The 21,677-nt window shown below is 55.5% G+C and overlaps 8 protein-coding genes across 8 annotated transcripts; 5 read left to right on the top strand and 3 right to left on the bottom strand.

The window, feature by feature from the left end:
- Positions 1-2,652: 2,652 nt before the first annotated feature.
- On the top strand, positions 2,653-4,666 carry BZA05DRAFT_164847 (RmlC-like cupin domain-containing protein). Its single transcript, XM_051479124.1, has 6 exons — positions 2,653-3,193; positions 3,263-3,393; positions 3,446-3,581; positions 3,643-3,746; positions 3,799-4,358; positions 4,417-4,666. The coding sequence occupies exons 1-6, from the start codon at positions 2,836-2,838 to the stop codon at positions 4,550-4,552; spliced, it is 1,425 nt and encodes a 474-aa protein (XP_051343011.1). The 5' UTR covers positions 2,653-2,835; the 3' UTR covers positions 4,553-4,666.
- Positions 4,667-4,704: 38 nt separating this feature from the next.
- BZA05DRAFT_387069 (uncharacterized protein) lies at positions 4,705-5,304 on the top strand. Its single transcript, XM_051482542.1, has 2 exons — positions 4,705-4,894; positions 4,968-5,304. The coding sequence occupies exons 1-2, from the start codon at positions 4,844-4,846 to the stop codon at positions 5,256-5,258; spliced, it is 342 nt and encodes a 113-aa protein (XP_051343010.1). The 5' UTR covers positions 4,705-4,843; the 3' UTR covers positions 5,259-5,304.
- Positions 5,305-6,651: 1,347 nt separating this feature from the next.
- Positions 6,652-7,340, top strand: BZA05DRAFT_433703 (uncharacterized protein; the record flags this gene model as incomplete). Its single annotated transcript, XM_051486276.1, has 2 exons — positions 6,652-7,114; positions 7,148-7,340. Exons 1-2 carry the CDS (start codon positions 6,816-6,818, stop codon positions 7,338-7,340), a joined length of 492 nt encoding a protein of 163 aa, XP_051343009.1. The 5' UTR covers positions 6,652-6,815.
- A 2,060-nt stretch (positions 7,341-9,400) lies between these two features.
- On the bottom strand, positions 9,401-10,418 carry BZA05DRAFT_387065 (uncharacterized protein). The gene has a single exon (XM_051482541.1). The coding sequence runs from the start codon at positions 10,257-10,259 to the stop codon at positions 9,471-9,473; it is 789 nt and encodes a 262-aa protein (XP_051343008.1). The 5' UTR covers positions 10,260-10,418; the 3' UTR covers positions 9,401-9,470.
- Positions 10,419-10,523: 105 nt separating this feature from the next.
- On the top strand, positions 10,524-11,819 carry BZA05DRAFT_387064 (uncharacterized protein). The gene is made up of 2 exons (XM_051482540.1): positions 10,524-11,132; positions 11,157-11,819. The coding sequence occupies exon 1, from the start codon at positions 10,784-10,786 to the stop codon at positions 11,102-11,104; it is 321 nt and encodes a 106-aa protein (XP_051343007.1). The 5' UTR covers positions 10,524-10,783; the 3' UTR covers positions 11,105-11,132; positions 11,157-11,819.
- Positions 11,820-13,550: 1,731 nt separating this feature from the next.
- Positions 13,551-15,818, bottom strand: BZA05DRAFT_441667 (uncharacterized protein; the record flags this gene model as incomplete). The annotated part of the gene is made up of 1 exon (XM_051486689.1): positions 13,551-15,818. One exon carries the CDS (start codon positions 15,816-15,818, stop codon positions 13,551-13,553), a length of 2,268 nt encoding a protein of 755 aa, XP_051343006.1.
- Positions 15,819-17,841: 2,023 nt separating this feature from the next.
- BZA05DRAFT_387061 (uncharacterized protein) lies at positions 17,842-18,945 on the bottom strand. Its single transcript, XM_051482539.1, has one exon. The coding sequence runs from the start codon at positions 18,580-18,582 to the stop codon at positions 18,016-18,018; it is 567 nt and encodes a 188-aa protein (XP_051343005.1). The 5' UTR covers positions 18,583-18,945; the 3' UTR covers positions 17,842-18,015.
- Positions 18,946-20,223, top strand: BZA05DRAFT_387060 (uncharacterized protein). The gene has a single exon (XM_051482538.1). It carries the CDS (start codon positions 18,960-18,962, stop codon positions 19,467-19,469), a length of 510 nt encoding a protein of 169 aa, XP_051343004.1. The 5' UTR covers positions 18,946-18,959; the 3' UTR covers positions 19,470-20,223.
- The last annotated feature ends 1,454 nt before the right edge of the window (positions 20,224-21,677 follow it).

The raw sequence follows: 21,677 nt of genomic DNA, 5'->3' as shown, positions 1-21,677 counted from the left end.
CAGCGGACCACCACCAATCCTCTGCCCAAAATCCACCGTATCCCTAAGCACCTCGTAGTGTATGGCATCAACAAACGCCGCTATGTACTTCCTGCGGAAGCTCGACCATGTACACACGCTGCCGAGGTACGGGCCTACGGCAGAGACGAGCGGTGCTCGCTGAACGCGCCGAGGCTGGAGGTGGTTGTCGTTTCCACCGGGAGCTGCGTACTGGAGTAGACCTGGTAGAGTGCCAGATATAACAGTACGGCGACTCGTGAGTTGTGAGGGTCTCGAAGATGCGGAGTTCTAGGCGGAACTGGCACCGGTGCTGTTGGGGCTGTTGGGGCTGCTGAGGCTGCTGAGGCTGCTGAGGCTGCGGGGTTACGATCGAGGGGACGTTCCTGAGGATGTGGAGAGGGGGAGTGTACGGGGTTAAGTACACTGAGGATGTGGAGAGGGGGAGTGTACGAGTTTAAGTATACTGGGAATGGCGCAGAGGAGATGGCGGCAGGCAGGTATGGTTATAACTTATACATACAGCGAGCCGTGTTACACACCATGGATGCTGCTTGTTGAACTATTCCCTCCGAAACCGCAGCCTTACTTATTCTTAGGCACTTTCGATACGCAGAAAGACCGCGGGGCGCCGTTTCATCGGCACAACGATGTGGCGGCCACACCCCAGAGAATAATCTACATATCAGCGGAAAGCTATTATTGACGAACTCCAGTTTCAATTCTTCAAGGATCGTCAGGAACTGAAGATATTGCGGAAGGACGTGGGAGAGCTGGTTCGAGCGTTGGAGGGTGAAAAAAAGCTTCGCCTCGGTTGGAAGAAGACCTCTGGCTGTAGGACGTGCTGGATTAAAGGGGAGACGCGATCAGAATGGTTACTGTACGTGACTGGAGTTTTTTATCAGCTCATGATAAGCCTGGGAGGGATACTGGGGGAATCTCGGATGTCGAGTATAGGAGGGAATAATGCAACGACGATGGGAGTATAGTACCGAGTTACTCATTCTCATGCCTTTCTCTTCTTCGATGTTGCCATCGATCCATAAAGTGCCGCATCCTACAGTAATAGGCAGGCACCGGAATCGCGATATCTCCATATCACAATCACAATCACAATCACAGTGCATTTCCTGGAGCTAACAACTTGCACAAGCCCCCGCCCCTAAGCGCTTCCTGGGGGGGGCACAGAAAGCTTGTTCTTACCGCTAACTACCATCCTACACGCCATAGTACCCTGTCCCGGGTTAGTGTATAGTTATCATCCTACCTATGTGTGCCGTACTTCCATGATTACGCACCCTTTCCCTTTGCTGGGCGAGTCTACGGGCGAGACAGTTCTGAGTCAAGGCTACATTCCGGAGCCCGACGACCCCTCTCCTCGCCGTTTACTTCAATTCACAGTCAGCGATGATGATATCGCGCCCGAGTCAAAACGAAACAAGACAAGACAAAACAATAAAACAAAACGCTCAGCAAGGACATCGATGACCGCCGTGGGTGCCGAGATGTGGATTACTATAGTATAGTGACAAATAAACATCGTACCGGACGGACTTCGATTGGGTCACGGCCTCCCGACTCTCGTGAGAGTGACGCGGATCCCCCAGACAGACACCCGAGCTCGGATTCAGTAGCTCCGGCCCGTCCGGGGATAGATAGGAAGCGGATGAACACAGAACACAGCCCCCCCCCCATTCAGATCGCTAACCCAACAGGCAGGCCGGCAGTTCGACGCCCATGAAGGTATTCCCAGATCGGGTCAGCCGCTATCCGAACCTGCCGGGGTAGCCATCGAGGTGTACCGCCCCTCTCCAGCCGTAGGAAGACCAGAGGGGAGTGGTATCCCCCGCAACTTCGCTCCCGGCCGGCCCGTGACGAGGATATGGGTATGGATAAGCCGAGTTAGCCGTGCATGCGACTTGGAGTAGGTAATAGGTATCATACCTTGTACTTACTCCACTTGCGCCGGTTGGAAGCGTCCCTACAGGTAACACAATCGCCATCCTACGAGTGCAGCGGAAGGCCCGGCGCTGACTCCACGTGGATCGTTAAGGTTTCTTGGTTTAGCGATTTCTTATCCTATGGAAAGCGGCCAGATCTCTTGGCAAGGCATGATTCGTGTCTCCCGCAGTGCAGTGCAGTGAAGTGCAGTGCGTTCCGTGATCTGGGACGGCGGCGACGGGAAGATGATGTGAGCCTGCAGACTTCCGCTCGCGTGGTTGGCAGGTCGTACTCTAACCACCGTACTCTAGATGCGCGAATAGTAATCGCGAGCTCCATTCCCCGGTCTTGATCAGTCTTTGTCTGGACTCCGTCTCCTGCTTTGGAGTCTCGACTTCAGCCTCGGCAGTTTGATTTACGTTAGGTGCACGGACGAGACCAACGGACGGGCGTTCAGTCGCGGTGCGAGTGGTCCAAGTTCCTCGCGATCCCTCTCGCGTACACGGGAAGTGCGGCTGGTTAATGTCCATGTGAACGCTGAGATGACTATCCAGGTCACGGCATGGGGTACGTACACTGGACTTTCCCGATGTGGATATTGTGAGTGATAGACGTCATACATCACGGAGGAGGATGGAGGGTGAATGTTTAATATCACCATGCAGATGGATATGCGGATGAGGATGAGTATGTGGGATCGCTTGGGAACAATCCATCTAATCAAAAAAAATCACACTCCAGTCAGGAAGCTCGCGATAGTTCTTCGGGCCGGACTGGTGTGCGAAGTAAGTGGCCAGTTAACTCAACAGAGGACCGCAAGTCCACGTAAAGCGGTATAAAGCCTCTCTTGCATCCTCAGTGTTTACCCCTCTCTATCCACCAGCCATCATCGCAAACATGCAATTCCTCAGCCTCCTTGCCCTGGCCGTCTGTGCCGTAGCTGCTCCCATCGACAGCGAGCAGCCGGTTCCCACTCGCACATTCGCCATCTCTGGCTCGCTCCTGGGCCCGACTTCCCTGCGTGGCAATGATGCTACCTTCCCCGTGGCCACCGAGGACACGACTATCCCCGAGGACGAGATCGTCTACGCCCCGCTGCAGGCGAGCGACAAAGATGGTGTGGCGTTTGACTTCAGCAGCGTGCCCACGCCACAGCCGATTCGTGGTACCAAGGGCGGAACCGACCCGGGCCCCAAGCAGCCGGAAATCGACAGGACTCACCCTGATATCTTGGCTCCACCGCAGAGTGATACTGGTATGTACTCACCTATCGTAGGAAGGGGGCCGGGAGAGGAGTTTTGAGGCTGACAGGGTGGTGATATAGGTGATGTCCCGCAGCTCAGTTGGCCCATGGATTTGAGCCATGTCAAGCTCGGTCTCAACAGAGCGGGATGGAGTCGTCAGCAGAACATTGGCGTCATGCCGGCGGCGAAGCAGTTTGCTGGTGTTGATATGGTTCGTCTGGCTCCTCCGTGATACAAGGGTGATACGGGCTAATAAAAAGCAGAGACTGGAAGCTGGTGCATATCGTGAGATGCATTGGCACACGTCCGGAGAGTGGGCGTATATCATCGCTGGAGGTGCCCGCATTCAGGCCATCAATGAGAAGGGTGAAACGTTTATCGACGACGTTAAGAAAGGAGGTATGTCTACGATGTCCCCCCCAAGCGATGTTGATGGAGACGGAAGCTGATTGAAGCCTAGACGTCTGGTTCTTCCCTCCCGGAATCCCGCATTACATCCAAGGTCTCGAGAACGGCACCGAGTTCCTTCTGATCTTCGACGACGGCAACTTCTCGGAAGATGAAGTAAGTCGCTTCCTCCACCCCTATGCCAGTGGCAGCCAGCTGACAATTCCAGACCTTCCTTGTATCGCAGATGATGGCCCGAACACCCACCGATGTTTGGGAGAAGCAACTCGACCTCCCCTCATCGGCTTTCGCCAATCTCCCGGAAGGCAACCTCTTCATCTTCAACGGTACCGAAGCCCCAGCGGACATCCAAGCACAAAACATCACCGGCCCAGCCGGCGTTATCCCCAACGTCGACTCGTACAGTTTCCACTGGTCTGAACAGGAGCCCCTCGAGGTTCCCGGCGGCTCCGTTAAGATCCTCGATACCAACACGTTCCCCATCGCTACGGACTTCAGCACAGCATTGGTCACGATCAAGCCCGGAGCTATCCGCGAGGTTCATTGGCACCCCAGCTCCGATGAGTGGAGCTACTTCATCCAGGGACACGCCCGCATGTCGGTCTACGTCGCTCCGGGCAGTGCGAGGACTTTCGACTTCAACCCCGGAGATGTCGGTTACGTCCCGCAGGCGTGCAGTCATTACATCCAGAACATCGGTACCGAGGATGTGATCCTGCTGGAGGTGTTGAAGCAGAAGAAGTTTACGGATATCTCGGCTGGACAATGGTATGCCGTTCCTCTTTTCTTTCTCTTCTGTGTGCTTGGCTAATAGAGATCGTGATAGGCTCGGATTGACCCCGCCCCAAGTCTTGAAGGACACCATTCACCTGTCGGACGAGAGCATAGCGCACCTGTCCAAGGAGAAGCCGCTGGTCGTCCAAGGCCCCGTCCCCGTTTCACCCAGCGCAAGCGCCGCCTAGGGTCTCGAGAGTATGGTAGTAACAGTGGAAGATTGATAATCGTGGTGATGTTTTGGTTTGGCTTGGTAGCTTGGACAGGTATTAGGATAGCTAGTAATAGATTGTGATGGGAACCCTTGCATAACATCGTTTCTATGTGATCGTCCGGCCATCCCGCGCGTCTCCAGAGTCCAGACTCCACAGCCGACGTCATCGCTACTCTATGTACAACTTCATTCATCACCCATCCCATCCATCACCTTGCCCAAAACTCCACAACTTCTCCACCTTCCCCACACAGCCTCCCACGAAATGACTGCATCACAACTCCGTACACAAGTGAAGCGCATTTACAAAGATCTCGTGTGCCCCCCGTCCTAATATTCTCCATCACAACCACCAGAAGCAGAAGCAGAAAGCTAAAGCCATGAACCAGCTGTACCTCGGCCGCGACTATCCCCTCGGCTACGCGTACTTCCAGCCGCGCCTGCACGGCGCCTTCATGTCGCAGGCAGGCCTGCAAGACGAGCAGCAGATCCGCGACGGAATTGAGCGGGCCGAGTTCGTGAAGCGCGAGATCGAGGCGCTGTACTACCTCAAGAAGTACCGCGCCATGCGCGAGCGGTATGGGGCGCCGCCGTCGGCGGAGGTGGGCACGGGATCGGGGATGGAGAGGGTTGAAAATACTGCTGCTACTGCTACTGCTACTGCTACTGCTGCTACATAAGGGAAATGATTGTGGCGGTGGCAGTAGGTATATTGTAATTATATCGTACATACGATGCTGCATATATTTGCTATACACACCTGTCTTGAATCCCGTGTGAGAATATGGTTAACCTGAATACTGCGCCAGCCGTGATCCAACTAGTTACTCGCTGCTGTGCATATCCTCCTCAATACCCAACTCCGCCGACTAAGCCTCCGTGCTCTCTTCGGAATCATCCATCTGCGGTGCAGCCTTCCTCCTTTTCACTGGCGACCCCGCCTGCGCACCTCCGCCCCTCGCCTTCACCGGCTCCACCGCCACGTCATTCCCATTCTCCTTCTCTATAGCCTCCCACGACAACTTCACTGCGGCCTTCCCCATCTCCCTCGCCTCTGCTTCGCGGCCCTTCCTCAGCTCATTATACCTCGCGGTGACGAACCATCACCTGCCAATGCCGACATCGAGCTCGTTCACCGCGCGCCTCAGCCACTCCTTCTCGCGCGCGTTCAACGGCTCGCCAACAGACGCGACCTCCACCTGCTTGAGATAGTTGTGCCAGCGGTTTTTGATCATCATGGCCGTTCGCTCGCTCAACGGGAGCTCGTTGACTGCGCCGGCTACTGCGCTCCAGGTCGCGGGTGGATTGAGCCGCCGCAGCCGCCGGATTATAGCGTCTTCGTCGGGCGTCCAGGGGCGGGATTTGGGCGCCATGTTTGTTTGTGAGGATATATGTGTGGTGAGTGGCTGGGTGTGTCGGTGAGAATAAGTGAATACGACGAGGAGAAGGGGGGCTCTTATATACCTGGCGATACGCGGCTTCAGCTGGACAGAGGTTCTGGGGAATTCTACTGGTCGCCTCGCCTAGAAGATGCTATATCTCTCCATCAATCCATCCATCTGCGGTTCCACACAACAGGAACGGGCGGGACCTCTTCGGCATGAAAACGCAATCGTTCCTTCCCGCTTTCTGGAACACTACAATCAGAAGCCGGTGGATATTAGATGAAACCACAAGGGCACGCTTTCTCGCTATACACCTCTTTCCATCCTCTCCAGGTCTTCCGTTTTCACCCTGGAAGCAGACAAACATGCCTACAAACCACAGGCGGAGACATCTTCGTCCTCGAAAGCGGTCTAGGTGCAGAGCTCCTGCCGTCCACCCGTCTTCTCAGATAGTGGGATCCGAGTAGTAACTACACTCCGGCTTCTGGATTTCCGCAATCCAATGTACTGCCCATCACAAGCGAGAAGATATAATATCAAACCGAGGGGTGATATTCCGTTTACCTAGTCGGGTCATCATTTTCCCGTTATCACACCAACAGGTGTCTATCTCTATCCTGGGAGCAAGCAAACCTGCTCAATACCCACGAGATGACATCCTCCGCGACCTCCCCTGGTAGGATCACCATGCTCTAAGCCTAGGTGGTTTGCTTACCCAGGTCCCCTCCCCCGCTAGTGTCCCCCTCGATGTACATAGGTAGGTCCCCCGCATTCCAGCTTCCACGTTCCTAGTTTCCGATCGTCCCGTCAGTGGACACCCTCCGACCCCACCATAAGTGCAGGTTTGATGGAATGGCCGAAAAATCGAGCCTAGGGGAAGTCACCACGAGCCGAGGGTGTGTTTGGGGCCACACGTGGACACCCTCCGAAGACGCGCATCTTCTCCGGCTATACTCTTCTGTCCCACGAACTCGCTGGTCCGACATCGCCGACTCTCTCGGCGGTGGGCTGACGGCGAACGCCGTGCGGATGCGCTTCCAGCGGTTCCTAAAGTTCGACGATGTCTCGAGCGGCGAGCCGTTGAGTACTAAGGAGCGCGCGCTGCTGGATCGCGCCCTGGATGAGGTCGAGACGGGCAGGGAGAAGTGGTGGTGTGTCGCTGCTAGGTACACCGAGTTGCGCAGGGGGAGGGAGGGCATCAGGGAGCTGGGGAAGGTCGGGGCCAAGAGGTGGTGTGAGAATATCAAGAAGGAGAGTGGGGTGGATGGGAAGAAGATTGCTGCCACTGGTAGTGGGAGGGGCGCGAAGAGGGCGAAGATTGAAGAGGATGCGGAGGAGGAGAAGGAGGGAGAGGATGGAGAGGATGCGGATGTGTGAATCTTGTGCAGCGGCCAGTATGTACGAAGAATTATGATATTAACCATAAAACATCTTTATGTATCAATAGGCCCAGCTGGCACAAAGCATTCATGGCCTATTCAGCGCCGTACGTAGTGATAAACAAGCACAAACTACCAGCGGATCGAGGAGCGAGGACTTTCGTAGCCACTGTTGCGGAGACCGAGGCCGTGAACAGACACTGTCAGTCACAGCGGAGGATATGCGAATAGGTAGCCACAATTTCCAACACCATTCTGAAGCCCAGCCCCCCTCACAAGCTCTCACACATGATACCTATAAAACCCGAATTTCCATCGACAACTTTGAGCAATGCTACATACACACACGGCATCCAAGAGCGCTAACTAGTATCCACCAGCACAGTACCGTACCCGAAATCCCTCCGATCCCGAGTCCCGACCAATTCCCGAATCGGAATCACACAATATCACTACCAGTAGTTACTCCCTCCAGCCCGGCCCTCCCGCCCCGCCCCCCAGCGCAAGTAAGGAGTCATACAACATCACTACTCCCTTCAAACCGGCCCCTCCTGGAATCACACACCCCCGCGCCGGCACGGCACATATAACGGGGCGAACGGTCGCAATCTATACCACCGGTAACTATAACCCGCCTTCGCAAATGCCGAAAAAACATACCATACCGCCCCATCGTACACCGTCCGATGTATGTATGTGCCGGCAGCTAGAGCCTAGAGGATCCCGCATCCATCCCGCATTCCGCATCCCGTGCATCCCATATCCCGCATCCCATATCCCGCATCCCGCATCCCGGACCTAGTGGCGGTAGAGTGGAGTACAGTAGAGTACAGTAGGTACAATACACAAGGTACTCCGATATCCCCATGTCTACATAAGCACCTCTGTCCGGGGGCCGGGGTAGGTGGGTGGGTATGATACCATTCCATTCCGTCCGTCGGACCCTCTCGTGTGTGGCAGTCTACATACCTACGAGTCTACGATACGCTTCCTGCCTCCTGGGCGGAGCTGTCGGCAATCCGAAAATTATGGCTGGCTGGCTGGCTGGATCGAAGGAATGGAAGAAGATAAAATAAAAAAGATAAAAATAAATAAATCTCCCGAAGAAAGTTTAAACCCCCCCAATCGCCCACGATGGGACGACAGCCTGCGCCAACCGCGGTACAGCTAAACAGCTACTACATACAATTCCCCACTCCCCGCCAGCGAGAACAAACACTGCACGTACAAACAGCCATCTCCTCCGCAAACCGCATCCCGCTACTGATGTATAACCTCCGCTCCAGCCCCCACCCACCCCGCCCCGCCCAGCGTCATCATCGCGCCGAGTTCAGCAAGCCGAAGTCTTCTCGGTAGGTACTTTGTATGTAGAGTACTCTACATGGCAATGAAGTTCTGTATCTATCGTACGTACGTACGTAAAGTATATACCGATATTACTGCTGACCTGATTAGAGTACAGTAGGTAGGTACGTGCATTAGCCGCGCGGGATCTACGTCCCTGAAGGCCGACGGACGTGGCAGGCAAAAAGCACAGATCACACGTAGAAACGTCCGATGGACGCCAGCGATAAGAACGTGGACGTAGGGTGGGGGCGAACACTACTGGAGGAGGCAGCTTAGATAGGACTACTAGTAGGCAGCAGAAGTTATTCGTGCATGAGGGCCAGCGGACGTGTGCAGATGCTTTGCGTTCGGAGGGAAATGCGAGGAAGGGAAGAGAGTGGTCTAGAAGTTGCGGTGGACGGACGAGGAGGAGGGACGAAAATGCGGGCTAACTACATAGTGAGGTGCCGGGTGCGTGGCCTAGAGTATAAGAAGTATGGGCTTCGAATTCATTCACATTTGGGCTGCAGAAAGGGATATCACAACTTCGGTGCGTGGATGGTCCGCGGAAGACGAGGAGGAGGAAGCACCCGGCGCGGCGAGGAGAGGGGCCGGAAGCTCCCGATGCAGGATCGACTGGATGCAGATGCGGACCATCGCATAAGCAGTCACTCGGGTTGGACGCCAGCGCACTTCGACCTCGGCGGCGGCGGGCCTGGGCGGGCGGGCAGATATTCCTCACACGCTCGAGTGACGTTTCATGCGCGCCGGCGGATAACTGCTCGAATATGGGTATCCGTACTCAAACACCTATGCCCCCCGTAGCTCTCCCGTCCCCTCCGATGCCTCTTTTCACCTTCTCCAAATGCCTCGTACTCCGCACACGATGATTCTCCAGCCCCGCCTCGTTGATGAAAGCGACATCGCACAGTGGACACCACAACCCCCTCTGCTTGGCCATCGCACCGTGTCCCTCCGCCTCTTTATGCGCGCGCACATCCTCAGCCGCGACAAAGACCGCACAGACACTACAAAAACATCCCCGTGGCTCCCCCACCACCGCGCACTCCCCACGCGTCTTGTGTTTCTTCCTTTGATTCCGCGTTGGAAACTGCTCTCCACAGTCGCGACAGATACAGGTAGAGGAGGAGGGAGCGGGAGAGGCAGAAGCAAGACAGACGTGCGCCGCTGTCGCCGCCCGGACGCATTTGCACGCCGCACACCAGAGGCCGAGCGCCTTGCACGCATCCGTGTGGACCGTCGAGCTCTCGTGTTCCTCGTCCTCCCCGTCCAGCAGCTCGAGGCAGATACCACACCTCCCCTCTGCGCCATCCACTGCCCTCCGCGGCTCCATCGTCACCACACGTACATCCCGCGGCGAGTGCAGCGACTCGCGATGCTCCCTCGCCCCCGCCGCGGAGATGAACGTTTTTGCGCACAGCGCACACCACAAGCCGCAGCGCTTAGCGGTGTCAACGTGGCGCCTCGTCGTGCGGTGGTAGCGGATATCGTCGGCATGGATGGGCTCGTCGCAGGCGAGACATTGGACGTGATGTTTCAATTCCGGTTTCGATTTTTGCAGCAGTAGCATTATTGGTAAGATTAGTCGCGGGGTTTGGTTTGGTTTGGTCACTGGTGGTGGGCGGGGTGGCCACTGGGCACTGAGGAGTTCAAGCACTATATCGAGATTACACGTGAGATGTGGATGTGGATGTGGATGTGATGTGATCTGGATGGGATGATGTCACACACACATACACACCGCACCGCACGCGCCAGATCGCGAGGGATAACGGGGATCGAGCGACCACACCACCATCACCTCCACCACCACCACCACCACCACCACCACCACCACCACCACCGCCAACATCACCACAATACCACCCTCACCACCACCACCCACCCATCCTCCCACCCCCTCCGCCACCGCACCACAGCACCACCACTCTACCCCGCCCCCGAAAGCTCACCCGAACGCCGCGATGCAGGGACGGTAGATCGGCACCTGCCAGCCTGCCAGCACCGATCACCTATACCTACTTCCACCGTACTTGTACCATACTTGTACCGTTACGGCGCGTCCTCCGAGCCGAAGCCCCGAAAATTGAAACAATGTCTTTCATTTCAGCTGTCCTCGGTGCTTGCTTTGCGGTCAGTCAATCGGTCGGTCGGTCGGTGATTTCATCCGAAGCGAACGAACGCGAAATCAAGGAACCCCCCCTTCCCCCAAAAAACGCTTCGCCAAAAAAAGAGCAGCGGGGATTGCAGGGGGAAGCGTTGCCTCATAACTACTCTACCTACATAGGCAGAGTACTCTACTCAGTACTCTCCGCCTCACAGATTTTACTGACACTTCGTACCGCACCGTACCGGGGAAGACGGATGGGCGTGGGCGTGGTTTGGTCCAGCTGGATCTTCACCGTCCCCCGATAGAGTACCGAATCGATCCGATCGTCAGAGTCACACACACACATACACACATACACACACACACACATACACACATACACACACACACACACACATGCAAAGGCAAAGGCAAAGCGGTAAACCGGATTTCTCACTCGGCGCCATAGGTACTGTACTATCTATGTGGTGGTATTGGAGCTGTCGTATGACGATACGGTAGGTAGGTGGTCGCTCTCTCTAAAGCCGGTTCGATTGGGTACCTACATACCTACGGTACGGGAGATACCTACAGTACTGGAGATACCTTTGTGGTGGAGGGAACTTGGGAAGAGAGGGAGAGGGATGGAGGTGTGTTCATCAATCGCCAACTGCACGGTGACGGTGAGGTTGGGTGGCGGTGGGAGAGGGGTGAGCGCGGTAATCGCGTCTACTACCTAACTATAGTTCCTACCTGCTATGATCTCGATAAGTTGGCGGCAGTCCGCGACTCCGCGATTGTAGTTGCTATTCTTCACACTCGAGTTCGATCCACCACCACACCTGAGGGTTGGTGGTGATCCGGCTAGGTACTTGAACACTTTGCTGCAGAGGCGTCAGCAGTCGGGCGTTATATACTTGGTGCAGATACCGCATACCTAGAAGAATCGGGTCCATTCATCACATCAAAACCGCGATCCCTCTAGAGTACCGTAGGTAGCTCAGTATCCTCTAGGCAGGCTAGTAATTCCACAACAACCCCAACATCGATCGTTCGACTCCACCACTCGCTCACCGTCCGCTCACCGTCCGCTTCCTTCACCGCACATTCCAAGACCAATTCCACTCAATTCCAAGCCCAAGCCCCAGTACCAAGACACCCATCCATCCGTCTTGCACGATCCACGATTGCACGATTGCCGTAACCCAATTCCAAGTCCACAGCCTTGAATCACAATCCATTTCAATTCAATCCATCCCACCACCCACCTTGAGCTGCCGGTTCTGCCGGTGCTGTAGAGCAACCAGTGCTGTGACCGGTGCTGTAACCGGTACTGTGACCGGTGCTGTAGAGTAACCGGTGTGTAAGTAGAGTAGGTAGGCCGTAGGTAGGCCGTAGGTAGGCTGTAGGTAGGCTGTAGGAATTGCCCCATACAGCGTGCGGCGTGCGGCGTGCGCAGTCCACCTCTCCTCCAGGCTCCTGCGTAGGTAAGTTGGTTCGCATTTGGAAGTGCACATTACAGTACAGCCGCAAGCCATGATATTGATGCCTAATACGTGAATCCTGATGCCCGAGCGCGGCAGCCCCGCTCAATGAGAGTCCATACAGCCCATCCCCCGTCCCACGCCCTCCGCCCCCCGCTCCCCACAATCCCCCCCGCACAATCCCACCTCCAATCAATCCCACCTCTAACCAATCCCACCTCTAACCAATCCAAACTCTAAGTTCGAACCAATGTCAATGCCAATGCGCAATACCCACCTCTATACTCTATACACAACAGCCAATACTAATGCCAATGCCACCTCTACATATATAGCCAATGCGCAATATGGTACCAACCAACCAGCCAGCCAACCAACCAACCAGACGTCATCGTGGGAACATCGATATCGACATCGACACCGCGAGGAACCGTGAAGATCCCATACCCACTCCACGGCGAAATCTGCGAGTGCTGTCAATAACAACAGCTTACCGTACCGGTCCGCTGCTGCCGGGTCTCGTCGGCTTCAAACCGTAAACCGTAAACCACCGAGCGTGCTGCGTGCGCACTCCATCCGTGCATCACAAGGCCCTCATCAGTACTGCCAACAAATATCAGTCACTTCAAGTCCATTCACATTCACATTCACCACTCAATTCAGCCCGTGCAGCATCTCAGGCACTCAGAATCTCAGCATCTCAGAAAAGATCAAAGGCAGATTTTCCATTCAACACCTCTCCTATAACCGATCATCGCCAAACCCCCAAACCCCCATCCCCCACTCCCAACCGGCACCGGCACCCCCATATAGTCCCCGTTCCGCAACCAACCAATCGTATAACCCATTTTTCCGCACCCCAAACAACGCCAACGACAACGACAACGACAACATCTCCCGCTCCTCTGTGAAAAATACAAAACCCGACCCCCGCCCACCCGTTCGACATCAACAAAAGACAAAAAAATAGCAGTGCAACCTACGATGCAAAATAGACATGACAGCAAACGTGCATGGAAGAAAAAGAAAAAGAAAAAGAAAGAGACGATCGTAAATGCTTCACAAAAGCCAAAGCGAGAAGAGACGTGAAATCAAAACAAACCACAACTCCTGCCCTATGTGAAAAATGAAAAATGAAAAAGTGAAAATAAAATGGAGGGGAAAACCAGAGTAAAGGTGAAGCAGGTAATAACATATGCTACAAGCAGAAGTTTATAGGAAAAAAGAAAGGCGGTCTTGAAAGGACGAAAAGGTCATAAACGCCGTAGTACGGAGGCATATCGCATCGCTACCGTGGAGGATCCGAAGGCGAGGTCTTTCTTGTCGATGCTAACGACAATCCCTCCTCGCTGAGAACACTAAGCCACCCACTGCCAACCTCGCTCTTGAGAGCCTCGACTTTACGTCGGTACTCGTCTCCGCGGATCGACCAGTCAACGTTGTCGTTTGGTAGCGACGGCGGTGGCGACGATTCCGCGCCGGAAGATGCGTCCTCTTGCGCGGCCGCTTCGATATCCATGCGGTACTGCTTCTTGGTCGAGAGGGGTTGTGTGCGAACGGTGGGGTTGATTGGTGACCGGACTAGTGTGCGTACGGATTGTGCGTCCGCCCCATCGCTGTTGAGATTATTACTGTCTTCGCGGCTAAGCTCGACTACTCTCCGTCTGCCCGTCTTCCGTTTTGCCCGTGCAACTTCGGCGGAGGGTATCGACTTCTCGTCGGTTCTGTTGTCCTTCTTCTTATTGGAATCTAGAGACGTGACTTGATGTACTGTGACGGGCTGCTGCTTGGGGACTTTGACGACGGGGACACTAGGTGCCTCGGCCACTCTCTCGATCAGACTCCGCTTCTCCATCATGCCAGGGCCTTGCGAATCCAACAGAACGTCGTCCGTGTAACCCGGGGTGTTCCTAAACAAGTTGAAGATCGTGATCCTGTAGGACGAAGAATGGGTCCTGGTGAAGGGGTTGTCGGCGACCCACACGGCGGTGAAGTTCGGTGCCGACGTCAGCCGTGCAAGCTCGGTAGGGTCGGTGAGCTTGTTCTGTCGCAGATCGAGGCGTTCCAGGGTCAAAGCCCGTTCGATACCAGCGATCGACGACAGTCGGTTGGCCCGAAGGTTGAGGGAGGTGATGGCGGGCAACGGGTTGCGGGTCAAGGAATGCAGAGAATCGATCATATTGCCCGACAGATTCAATGCGCGGAGGTTGTGCAGGATGGAGAGGCTTTCCGGGATTGCAGTGAATAGGTTATTGGATAGGTCGAGCGACGTCAAAGATCCCGCGAGTGGTACCAATGCGACGGACGTGATGGAATGAAGTCCGTTATCGGACAGCGACAGATGCCGGAGCATCCTCCATTTGGCGGGTGGTAGGCTGATGGGCGACGGTAGGACGGTGGAAGCGGCCGAGGAATGGCTGCTGCCGGAACCCGATCTTCGCATGCGGTGGGATGTAGGCCGGGTCGAAGATTTGGATGGCGAGCTGCTGCGCGGGCGGTTCTTGGAGCTGGAGCGCGAAGATTCCGAAGGCCCTCGGGACATATTGTGATAGTGTCCGACGGGAGCACTCGCAGCGTGGGCGCCGACGACCGCTGGTTGCGACGAAGGCGACGGAGGACCGGACGAAGAGGTGCCAACATCAGTGGAGGAGTTCCCGGGAGTCGATGATCCGTACGAAATGATGGGAGACGACTGGGTTTTGGCGGACCTCCGACGACGACGGTCCATGTCGTCGAGCACGATGGAAATCAACAACTCTGCCGGGTCCTCGATACCGGCCCTCTTGACCACCAGACTCCGGAGCTGCTCCGCCATCCGATCCCAGCCAAAGAATTGTCTGATGTCGATATCGCAAATCTCCAAAGTGCTGACGTTCTTGAAAGCCAATAGCGGTACCGCGGTGTCGAATGGGAACTCCTCGAAGCCCTCGACGAGGCGTGCCTTGCGGTCAGGTGCCAGTCTCAGGCAAGGCACCTTGGTGAACGACGAGTACAAGTACTTGAGGTCCGCCTCGAGCGCAGCCTTGGCCTTTTCGTTGCGTGTCGCGATCGAGGGGCCGAAGCCGAAGTTGGACCAGATGCTAGACATGCCAGACATGACGCTCCTAACGCTAGAAACCGAGTGGATCGAGAGGCTATCCGAAGATCTATTTCTTCGAGTGGATGAGTCGCGCAAGAACGAGACATAATTGGCGGGCGAGGCCTCGGCGTGGATGTTCTCCAGGCGAACACCCATGGGGCCCACTGCGATATTAAGTTCCTCGAATCGGCTGAGCAGGTAGTAGAGATGGTGCGGAGTCAAAGACAGCTTGGCCAGCTTCAAGGACTGCGAGGTGAAGGGAAGAGTGAGCGCGGATGCAAGACTGCTCGCGGCGGACCCGGAACTGGGCTCCCGAGCGGTGCCCACCGGCGTCCTGGGCGAACCTGGGATATCGCTGCCGCGCCTCACGGGCTGCCATCGCTGCTGGGCTTGGATCGCATTTGCGAGCGCTTTTTCGTGCGTCCGTACGAAGTGCGCGATCCGCTTGATGAATAATTGGCCGTCTTCTGATTCCATGGCAGCTATCAACACATATGTATGTGGCGTGTCTTCGAGGAAGGTTTTTTTTTCCCGGGGGGAGAGAGCTGGGACCAAAAAATGTCGTCCGTGAAACTTTTTTATTTGCCAAACAGCGACGTGTGGCTGTTTTGTGGTTGGTTGGACGGTCGGTCAGGTGGGAGAGGGGGGGGAGGGTTTATGATGATCGGTTAGTTGAGTGTCCGGAAAGCGGCTGTGTCGGCAGGGACCAGTAGTTTTCCTAGGAGCGGATGTTCAGCATGATGTCTTGTCGCTACAAGCTGCGTACAAGCACCGAGCGGGCTACAGGATGGAAGGATCGAGAGAGGGAAGAGCATATATGATTGAGCGGAAGATCTGGGCGCGATGGACAGACAGTGCAGGAGTGCAGGAATGCAGGACATGATGGGGCAGGGCAGGGCAGGATAGGACAGGAGGACAGGGCTTGCGTCAGAAACTCACCACACTAAAGAATGAACGCGCGAGGCAAGCTGTTTCACGAGGCACACACGGAGAAAGGGAACGTGTGGGAATAGTAGTTGGTAGTAACAGTAGTAATAGCAGTAGTAGTGGTAGTGGTTCTGTCGAGTAATAGTGTGGGGCAGGCGATGATGATGGGTGACGAACAAAGCTTCCGGAGCGAGGCTGAATAAGTACGAACGAACAGAACGGGCATACACGCGCAGCAGCAACCACACACACAGCACACTTCGTCTATTCGTCAGGTTGTGGGATGGATGGATGGTGGGGGTTGGGTGGGTGGGTGAGTGGGTGAGAGTAGAGGTCGTGACCAGAAGACTGGAGGCTTGGGGGCGATAGAATGGTGAGCGTCGAAACACTTGGGGAAAGTGCGGTTTCCTTCCGATGGATGCTGAGACCGGCGCAGGGGGATGATCGTATGGTTAGGTGTGTAGTGGTGGAGGTAGTGGTGGTGGTGATGGACGACAATTCTCGACGGGGAGGGTATGGATGGAGGAGGAAGAGGTCGGGTGACGGGTTGCAAGCCGAGTGAACGGCTCGTCGATTAGAAGGGTTTAGGGGGGAGTGGGTTGCAGTCGTGGCGGAGAATTGCGACGGGGGTTGGTGGGCGTAGAAACGTCGGCGTTCCTGCTCGTTCTTGTTCTTCTACTTCTTCGCCTTCACGAGAAGAGAATGAATAAACAACGAAACGACGGAGGAGGAGAGTAGGAGGAGGGGAGTGGGTGGGGGGAAGGGGGGGTAGGTAAGAGGGAAAGGAAACAGGGGAGAGGGTTCGAGGTAGAGCGGGAAGAGGTGACGGGGGTGGATTAGTAGGAGGAGGGAGAAGGAGGAAGGAGGGAGGGAGTCGGAGGGAGTCGAGATGGGAGTGGATGTTAGTTACGGCAAGAAGGGGGCCGTGTGCTTCTTTAGTCGAGCGAGGCGAACTTTTTTAGTGTCGGAGCAAGCTGGTAGTGGTGCTGGTGGTGGTGGTGGAGGTGGTGGTGTTGTTATTGATGATACACCATCGAGACCTCCACTATGCTCACCACCACCACTTTCATCACTACACCCACTACACCACTACACCACCCTCACCACTACACCACCCTCACCACCCTTACAACCCTCACAACTCTCATAATCCTCACCACCTTCACTATGTACCCTGCCGCTGCCGCTGCTCCTTGCTGCTCGAGTATCTACTTCCACTTCTATTCCTATTCCACTGCCGCCGCGCCTCACTGCTGCCACCGCCCGTCCCTTCAAGTACGCACCCACTCCCACCGAGACCGACCGATCGGTGGGTACTCGGACAGGCTGCGAATGCCACTCCAACTCCGTCCGGATACCAGCGACTTCCTCTGCTACTCGCACTTCCTATTCCACGGCATTTGACGATGACGGACAGCGCCGACTAGGATGGGACCCTTGGATCTGCTGCTGCTCTGCTTCTGCTTCTGCTTCTGCACACCAGCGAACTTGCCATGGATGCGAGCATGCATGTATGCCCCACCCTCCACCCCCCATATCCATCCATCCATCAAGCTAATCTATTAATCTGCCACCCCCGTTCCGTGCGTTATCCCTCCCCGATGCCATCAGCATCATCAGCATCATCAGCATCATCATCGTCTGCCAACCAGCCAGGCCAGACCAGCGTCTATCTATCTAACGAGCGACCGGCGGCCGACAGTAGAGTGGAGTAGTCTAGGCTTGCGACACTTACTGCTCTATGTTACTAACTAGCAGCTGCCAGCCAATAGTGTACCTCCGTCCTCACAGTTAGTTGATCCGTTTCGCTCGTCCTCGCGAACTCGTTCGTCGTGGGCTGTTCGCACTCGCCCGCCCGCGCCCGCTCTCTCGCTGAACTCGAATGTTTTAATCTCCCCGTCAGCCAGATACAGCCGCCTCCTGTTTCCTCGTCCTCCTTCTTATATGAATGTATGCAGTCTCCCGCGTATGTCGGTAGGCCGTGAAGGAGCTTTCCCCAAGGTGCCGGATCCTGCTTGTCCCTGCCCGCCGTATGTTGCCTTTTGTTGTCCTGAAGGAACGGGAAACCTGACGAATCACTCAACCATTCAACCACTGAACCACACAACCTGACACAGCAGACACAGCCAGCCAGCCAGCCGCTCGCAGCGCAGCACCGCGAAAAGAAAAGAGAAGAATAGAAAAGAAAAAAAAGAACAATTGGAAAAAGCAGCGAGAACTTCCCGCCCCCCTCGCAACGGCTGTCGCGCGATTGTTTCCAGCTCGACCTCACGAACGAACGCTCACCGCCTCTGTCTGCTCCTTTCCGCCGCATCTTCTTTCTAACAACATGTTTGCCTGCCCCGTCTAATAATCCCACAATCTTACGGAACGGAGCCAGTGGTTAGAGCACTTCCCATCCTGCACCCAACTCATGTGTGTGCCGAGCGTGCCCTCCCTCCCTCCCCCCGTACGTGCATTCACTTGCAGCAGTGCAGCAGTTTATTTACGCTATCACTCCCCTGCCCCCCCTCACGGTCGACGAGAGCGAGTGGGATGATCCCCACCCTATCGCACCTCACCTCCATCCAACCTCCACCTCCGCAAACGTTTTGTGACCAACTGCATCTCACCCCTCCCACCCACCACCACCACCCCAGAAAATACAACAAAATAATAGCCCCCCCCCCTTCCCCCCTCCAGAAAATATTAATGAAACCCTCTTTTGGGGGGGTAAAACATTGGACGTTCAGCTCGGCGGTGCGAATGCGATGCGGAAGCGGTGCGAAAAAGAGCGTGTGCGGAAGCGGTGCGGTGCGAAAAGAGCGCGTGCGAAAAGAGCAAAGAGCGCGTGCGCATCTGCTTGCTCGTTGCGGTAGATATGGACGGACGGGCAGGCTGGTATACCGGTATGGGGAGTACTCTACGCGGTGTAGGTACTTGGCTACCTCTATCTATCTATCGTATATCTTTATGTACACGCTGAAGATTCGCGCAAGGGAGGGAGCTGGGAAGAGCTGGGAGGAAGGGATGGAGAGCTGGGAGACGTGGAGAGTCGAGACGTCCGCCGTTGACCTGGCCGAACTGACCACCGCCGCCGACGACGATCCGGTTGGTTATCCAACTACCTATCCAACTATCTACATATCTACATATCTACACAGGTACTGGAAGGATGTCGTGCTCGCTAGGACAGTTCTTCGCGTCTATCTTTCCAGGTAGTAGATATACTAGTAGCTATACCAGGTAGCAGATACGAGCGAGTTATGTCAGTTATGTAAGTACAAACATCACCCATCCAAGGGAAGTTAGGAAGTTGGGAACAAGGACTGTAGCCCCGTAGCCCCGCAAGGCGAACTGAGGCCTCACGGACTCAGGCTATACTAGAGCATGTAGCTAGGTGGCCTCAGCAGGTAGTCCTCAGGCCGGCACTGGGCAGGTAGGCAGGCAGGCAGGAAACACCGGCACGTATGTATGTACGCCCAGCTGGCGCTTGTGATCCCCCCGCGTGCAATCGGGGTGGTGTCATGTATGATGTATATACCTGGAGTATCATCGGCCCGTGATGTGGTGGGTATTGTACAATACGGGTCATTCGGTGCCCGGACGGACGGTTTTTCCATCCAGGCGGACGGGCGGTCGTTTGTCTGCTGGTCTGGTCCGACGTCGGAGGATTGATATGAGTACTAGAGGGTAGAGTACTCGTGCTGCCGCAAACTGGTAACTGGTAACTGGTATCTGATCGATTGTCTCAGGCGTCGTCCTGGTGATGGTGAGGGTGATATCCGGTTGATGGTCGAACTACCTGTAGATACCTGTAGGTAGTGGAGCGTGTAGTGGGGTATGGCGCTTCCACTCCTCTCCACTCCAGGGTGTGTAGATGCCTGTTCTTCCTGGTATCATATGATGATACATTCAGCCCGTCCGTAGGTACTCGAGTAGGTACGAGTAGTCCTCCCATGTCGTTGTCGTCCAGTCTCCAGCGATCGTCAACACCTCGAGCTCGCGGGCTCCCAGCGGGCCTTTGTACCTCCTCCTCCTCCTGCTGCTGCTGCTGCTGCTCCCCCACCGTACTATAGGCAAGTACCGTCACCAGCGCCTCCCGCGCCTCAAACTGCGAACTCGAGCTTGAGCTCAGGGTCCACATCCACGAAAGCCACACAACCACCACCACCACTAAGCCAGCCAGCCTCGGAGCCCAGCCTCCAAGCCAGCCAGACAGTCAGACATACAGCCACGAAGCCAAAAAGCCAAAAGCCAAAATAGGCCAAAATAAGTGTCACCATCCCATCCCATCCTCGTCTGTCCCTCCCTCGCACTTCCACCCTCGCACGCCCCCTCCCCGCTATGCTACGCTACCGGAAGGTAAATACTAGTAAATACATATCTACACTACCACGCCCCCCTCCTGGCCTCCAGAGTCCAACCCTCCAGCCTGCGCCAATCACAGTGGTCCCTGCGCCCACCACCACTACCACCACCCAGCACCACCACCAGCAGCGAACCCCGTGGGGATTTCTTCTTCTTCTTCTGCCCTTCCCTTCTGTTCTCGACTGACTGACGATGTCATACCCCCCCTCCCACCCTCGACGGACCCGTGAGTGGTGCACACCACCCAGCACCCACCCAGCACCCACCCCCAGCTGGGGATATGATTGGCCTGCAGCGGTTGTTGCGCGTATGTTTCGTTCTCTAGTTTCGTAGTTTCGTAGTTTCGTGGTTTCGTGGTTTTGTGGTTGGTGTTTTTTTTTTTTTGCGGGATGAGGGAGTTCCAAAGACCACGGGATTAAGAGTTACTTTTCTTTTCTAGAGTTGTGGGCGAGTGCCGACTGACGATCAGAGCGTGCTTGCTCGGGCGAGGCTTGAGGGAATGGAGGGAATGAGAAGAGAAGGTTCGACGATCTTTCTTTCTTTGAACTTCAAACTTCGAAGGCGAGCGCATCACCTCCCCCACGCACAAATACACGCATACACGGTTTGTTTGTTCTACATACGGGCTGGTGGGGACTCTATGATCTCTCGCCGTGGATATCAGTATAGCATGAGGAGGAATCGAGCAAGTACCTACTACGGTATTGTACATCACAGCATCACAGTCACTCCACGGCGACGATCCACCAGCACCTCCAGGCTGAAGTGAACTGCACTGCACGTAACTACCCTACGCAACTACCCCACAGCTGGCTGGCGGATACCGCTTCATGCCACAGCGCTTCCCCCCCTCTTCCCCCCCTCCCCCCCGCGTTCTCCTGCTTCTACTGCCGCCACCTCCCATCCTTCGTTCCCCGCGCTCTCTCCCTTCTCCTACATATCTACCCGCTACCTTATGTCCAGTCCCCCTCGCCAGTCGCCACAGTAATTTCACCTACCCACCTACCCACCTACCCACATAACCACATCGCTTCCTATCCCTATTCCTATTCCTATGTA

The sequence above is a fragment of the Tricharina praecox genome (genome assembly GCF_024521635.1).
Source record: "Tricharina praecox strain CBS 144465 chromosome Unknown BZA05scaffold_3, whole genome shotgun sequence".
Lineage (NCBI taxonomy): Eukaryota > Fungi > Ascomycota > Pezizomycetes > Pezizales > Pyronemataceae > Tricharina > Tricharina praecox.
Note: the sequence above shows the minus strand (reverse complement) of the source record. Positions and strands in the feature narration are given on the sequence as shown.

Coding starts and splice junctions, on each gene's coding strand:
- BZA05DRAFT_164847 (XM_051479124.1), top strand. CDS start 2,836: ATGCAATTCCTCAGCCTCCTTGCCCTGGCCGTCTGTGCCGTAGCTGCT. Junction 3,582..3,642: donor CGACGACGTTAAGAAAGGAG/GTATGTCTACGA, acceptor ATTGAAGCCTAG/ACGTCTGGTTCTTCCCTCCC. Junction 3,747..3,798: donor GCAACTTCTCGGAAGATGAA/GTAAGTCGCTTC, acceptor TGACAATTCCAG/ACCTTCCTTGTATCGCAGAT.
- BZA05DRAFT_387069 (XM_051482542.1), top strand. CDS start 4,844: ATGACTGCATCACAACTCCGTACACAAGTGAAGCGCATTTACAAAGAT. Junction 4,895..4,967: donor AGCGCATTTACAAAGATCTC/GTGTGCCCCCCG, acceptor GCCATGAACCAG/CTGTACCTCGGCCGCGACTA.
- BZA05DRAFT_387065 (XM_051482541.1), bottom strand. CDS start 10,259: ATGCTACTGCTGCAAAAATCGAAACCGGAATTGAAACATCACGTCCAA.
- BZA05DRAFT_387064 (XM_051482540.1), top strand. CDS start 10,784: ATGTCTTTCATTTCAGCTGTCCTCGGTGCTTGCTTTGCGGTCAGTCAA.
- BZA05DRAFT_387061 (XM_051482539.1), bottom strand. CDS start 18,582: ATGCGGCGGAAAGGAGCAGACAGAGGCGGTGAGCGTTCGTTCGTGAGG.
- BZA05DRAFT_387060 (XM_051482538.1), top strand. CDS start 18,960: ATGAAACCCTCTTTTGGGGGGGTAAAACATTGGACGTTCAGCTCGGCG.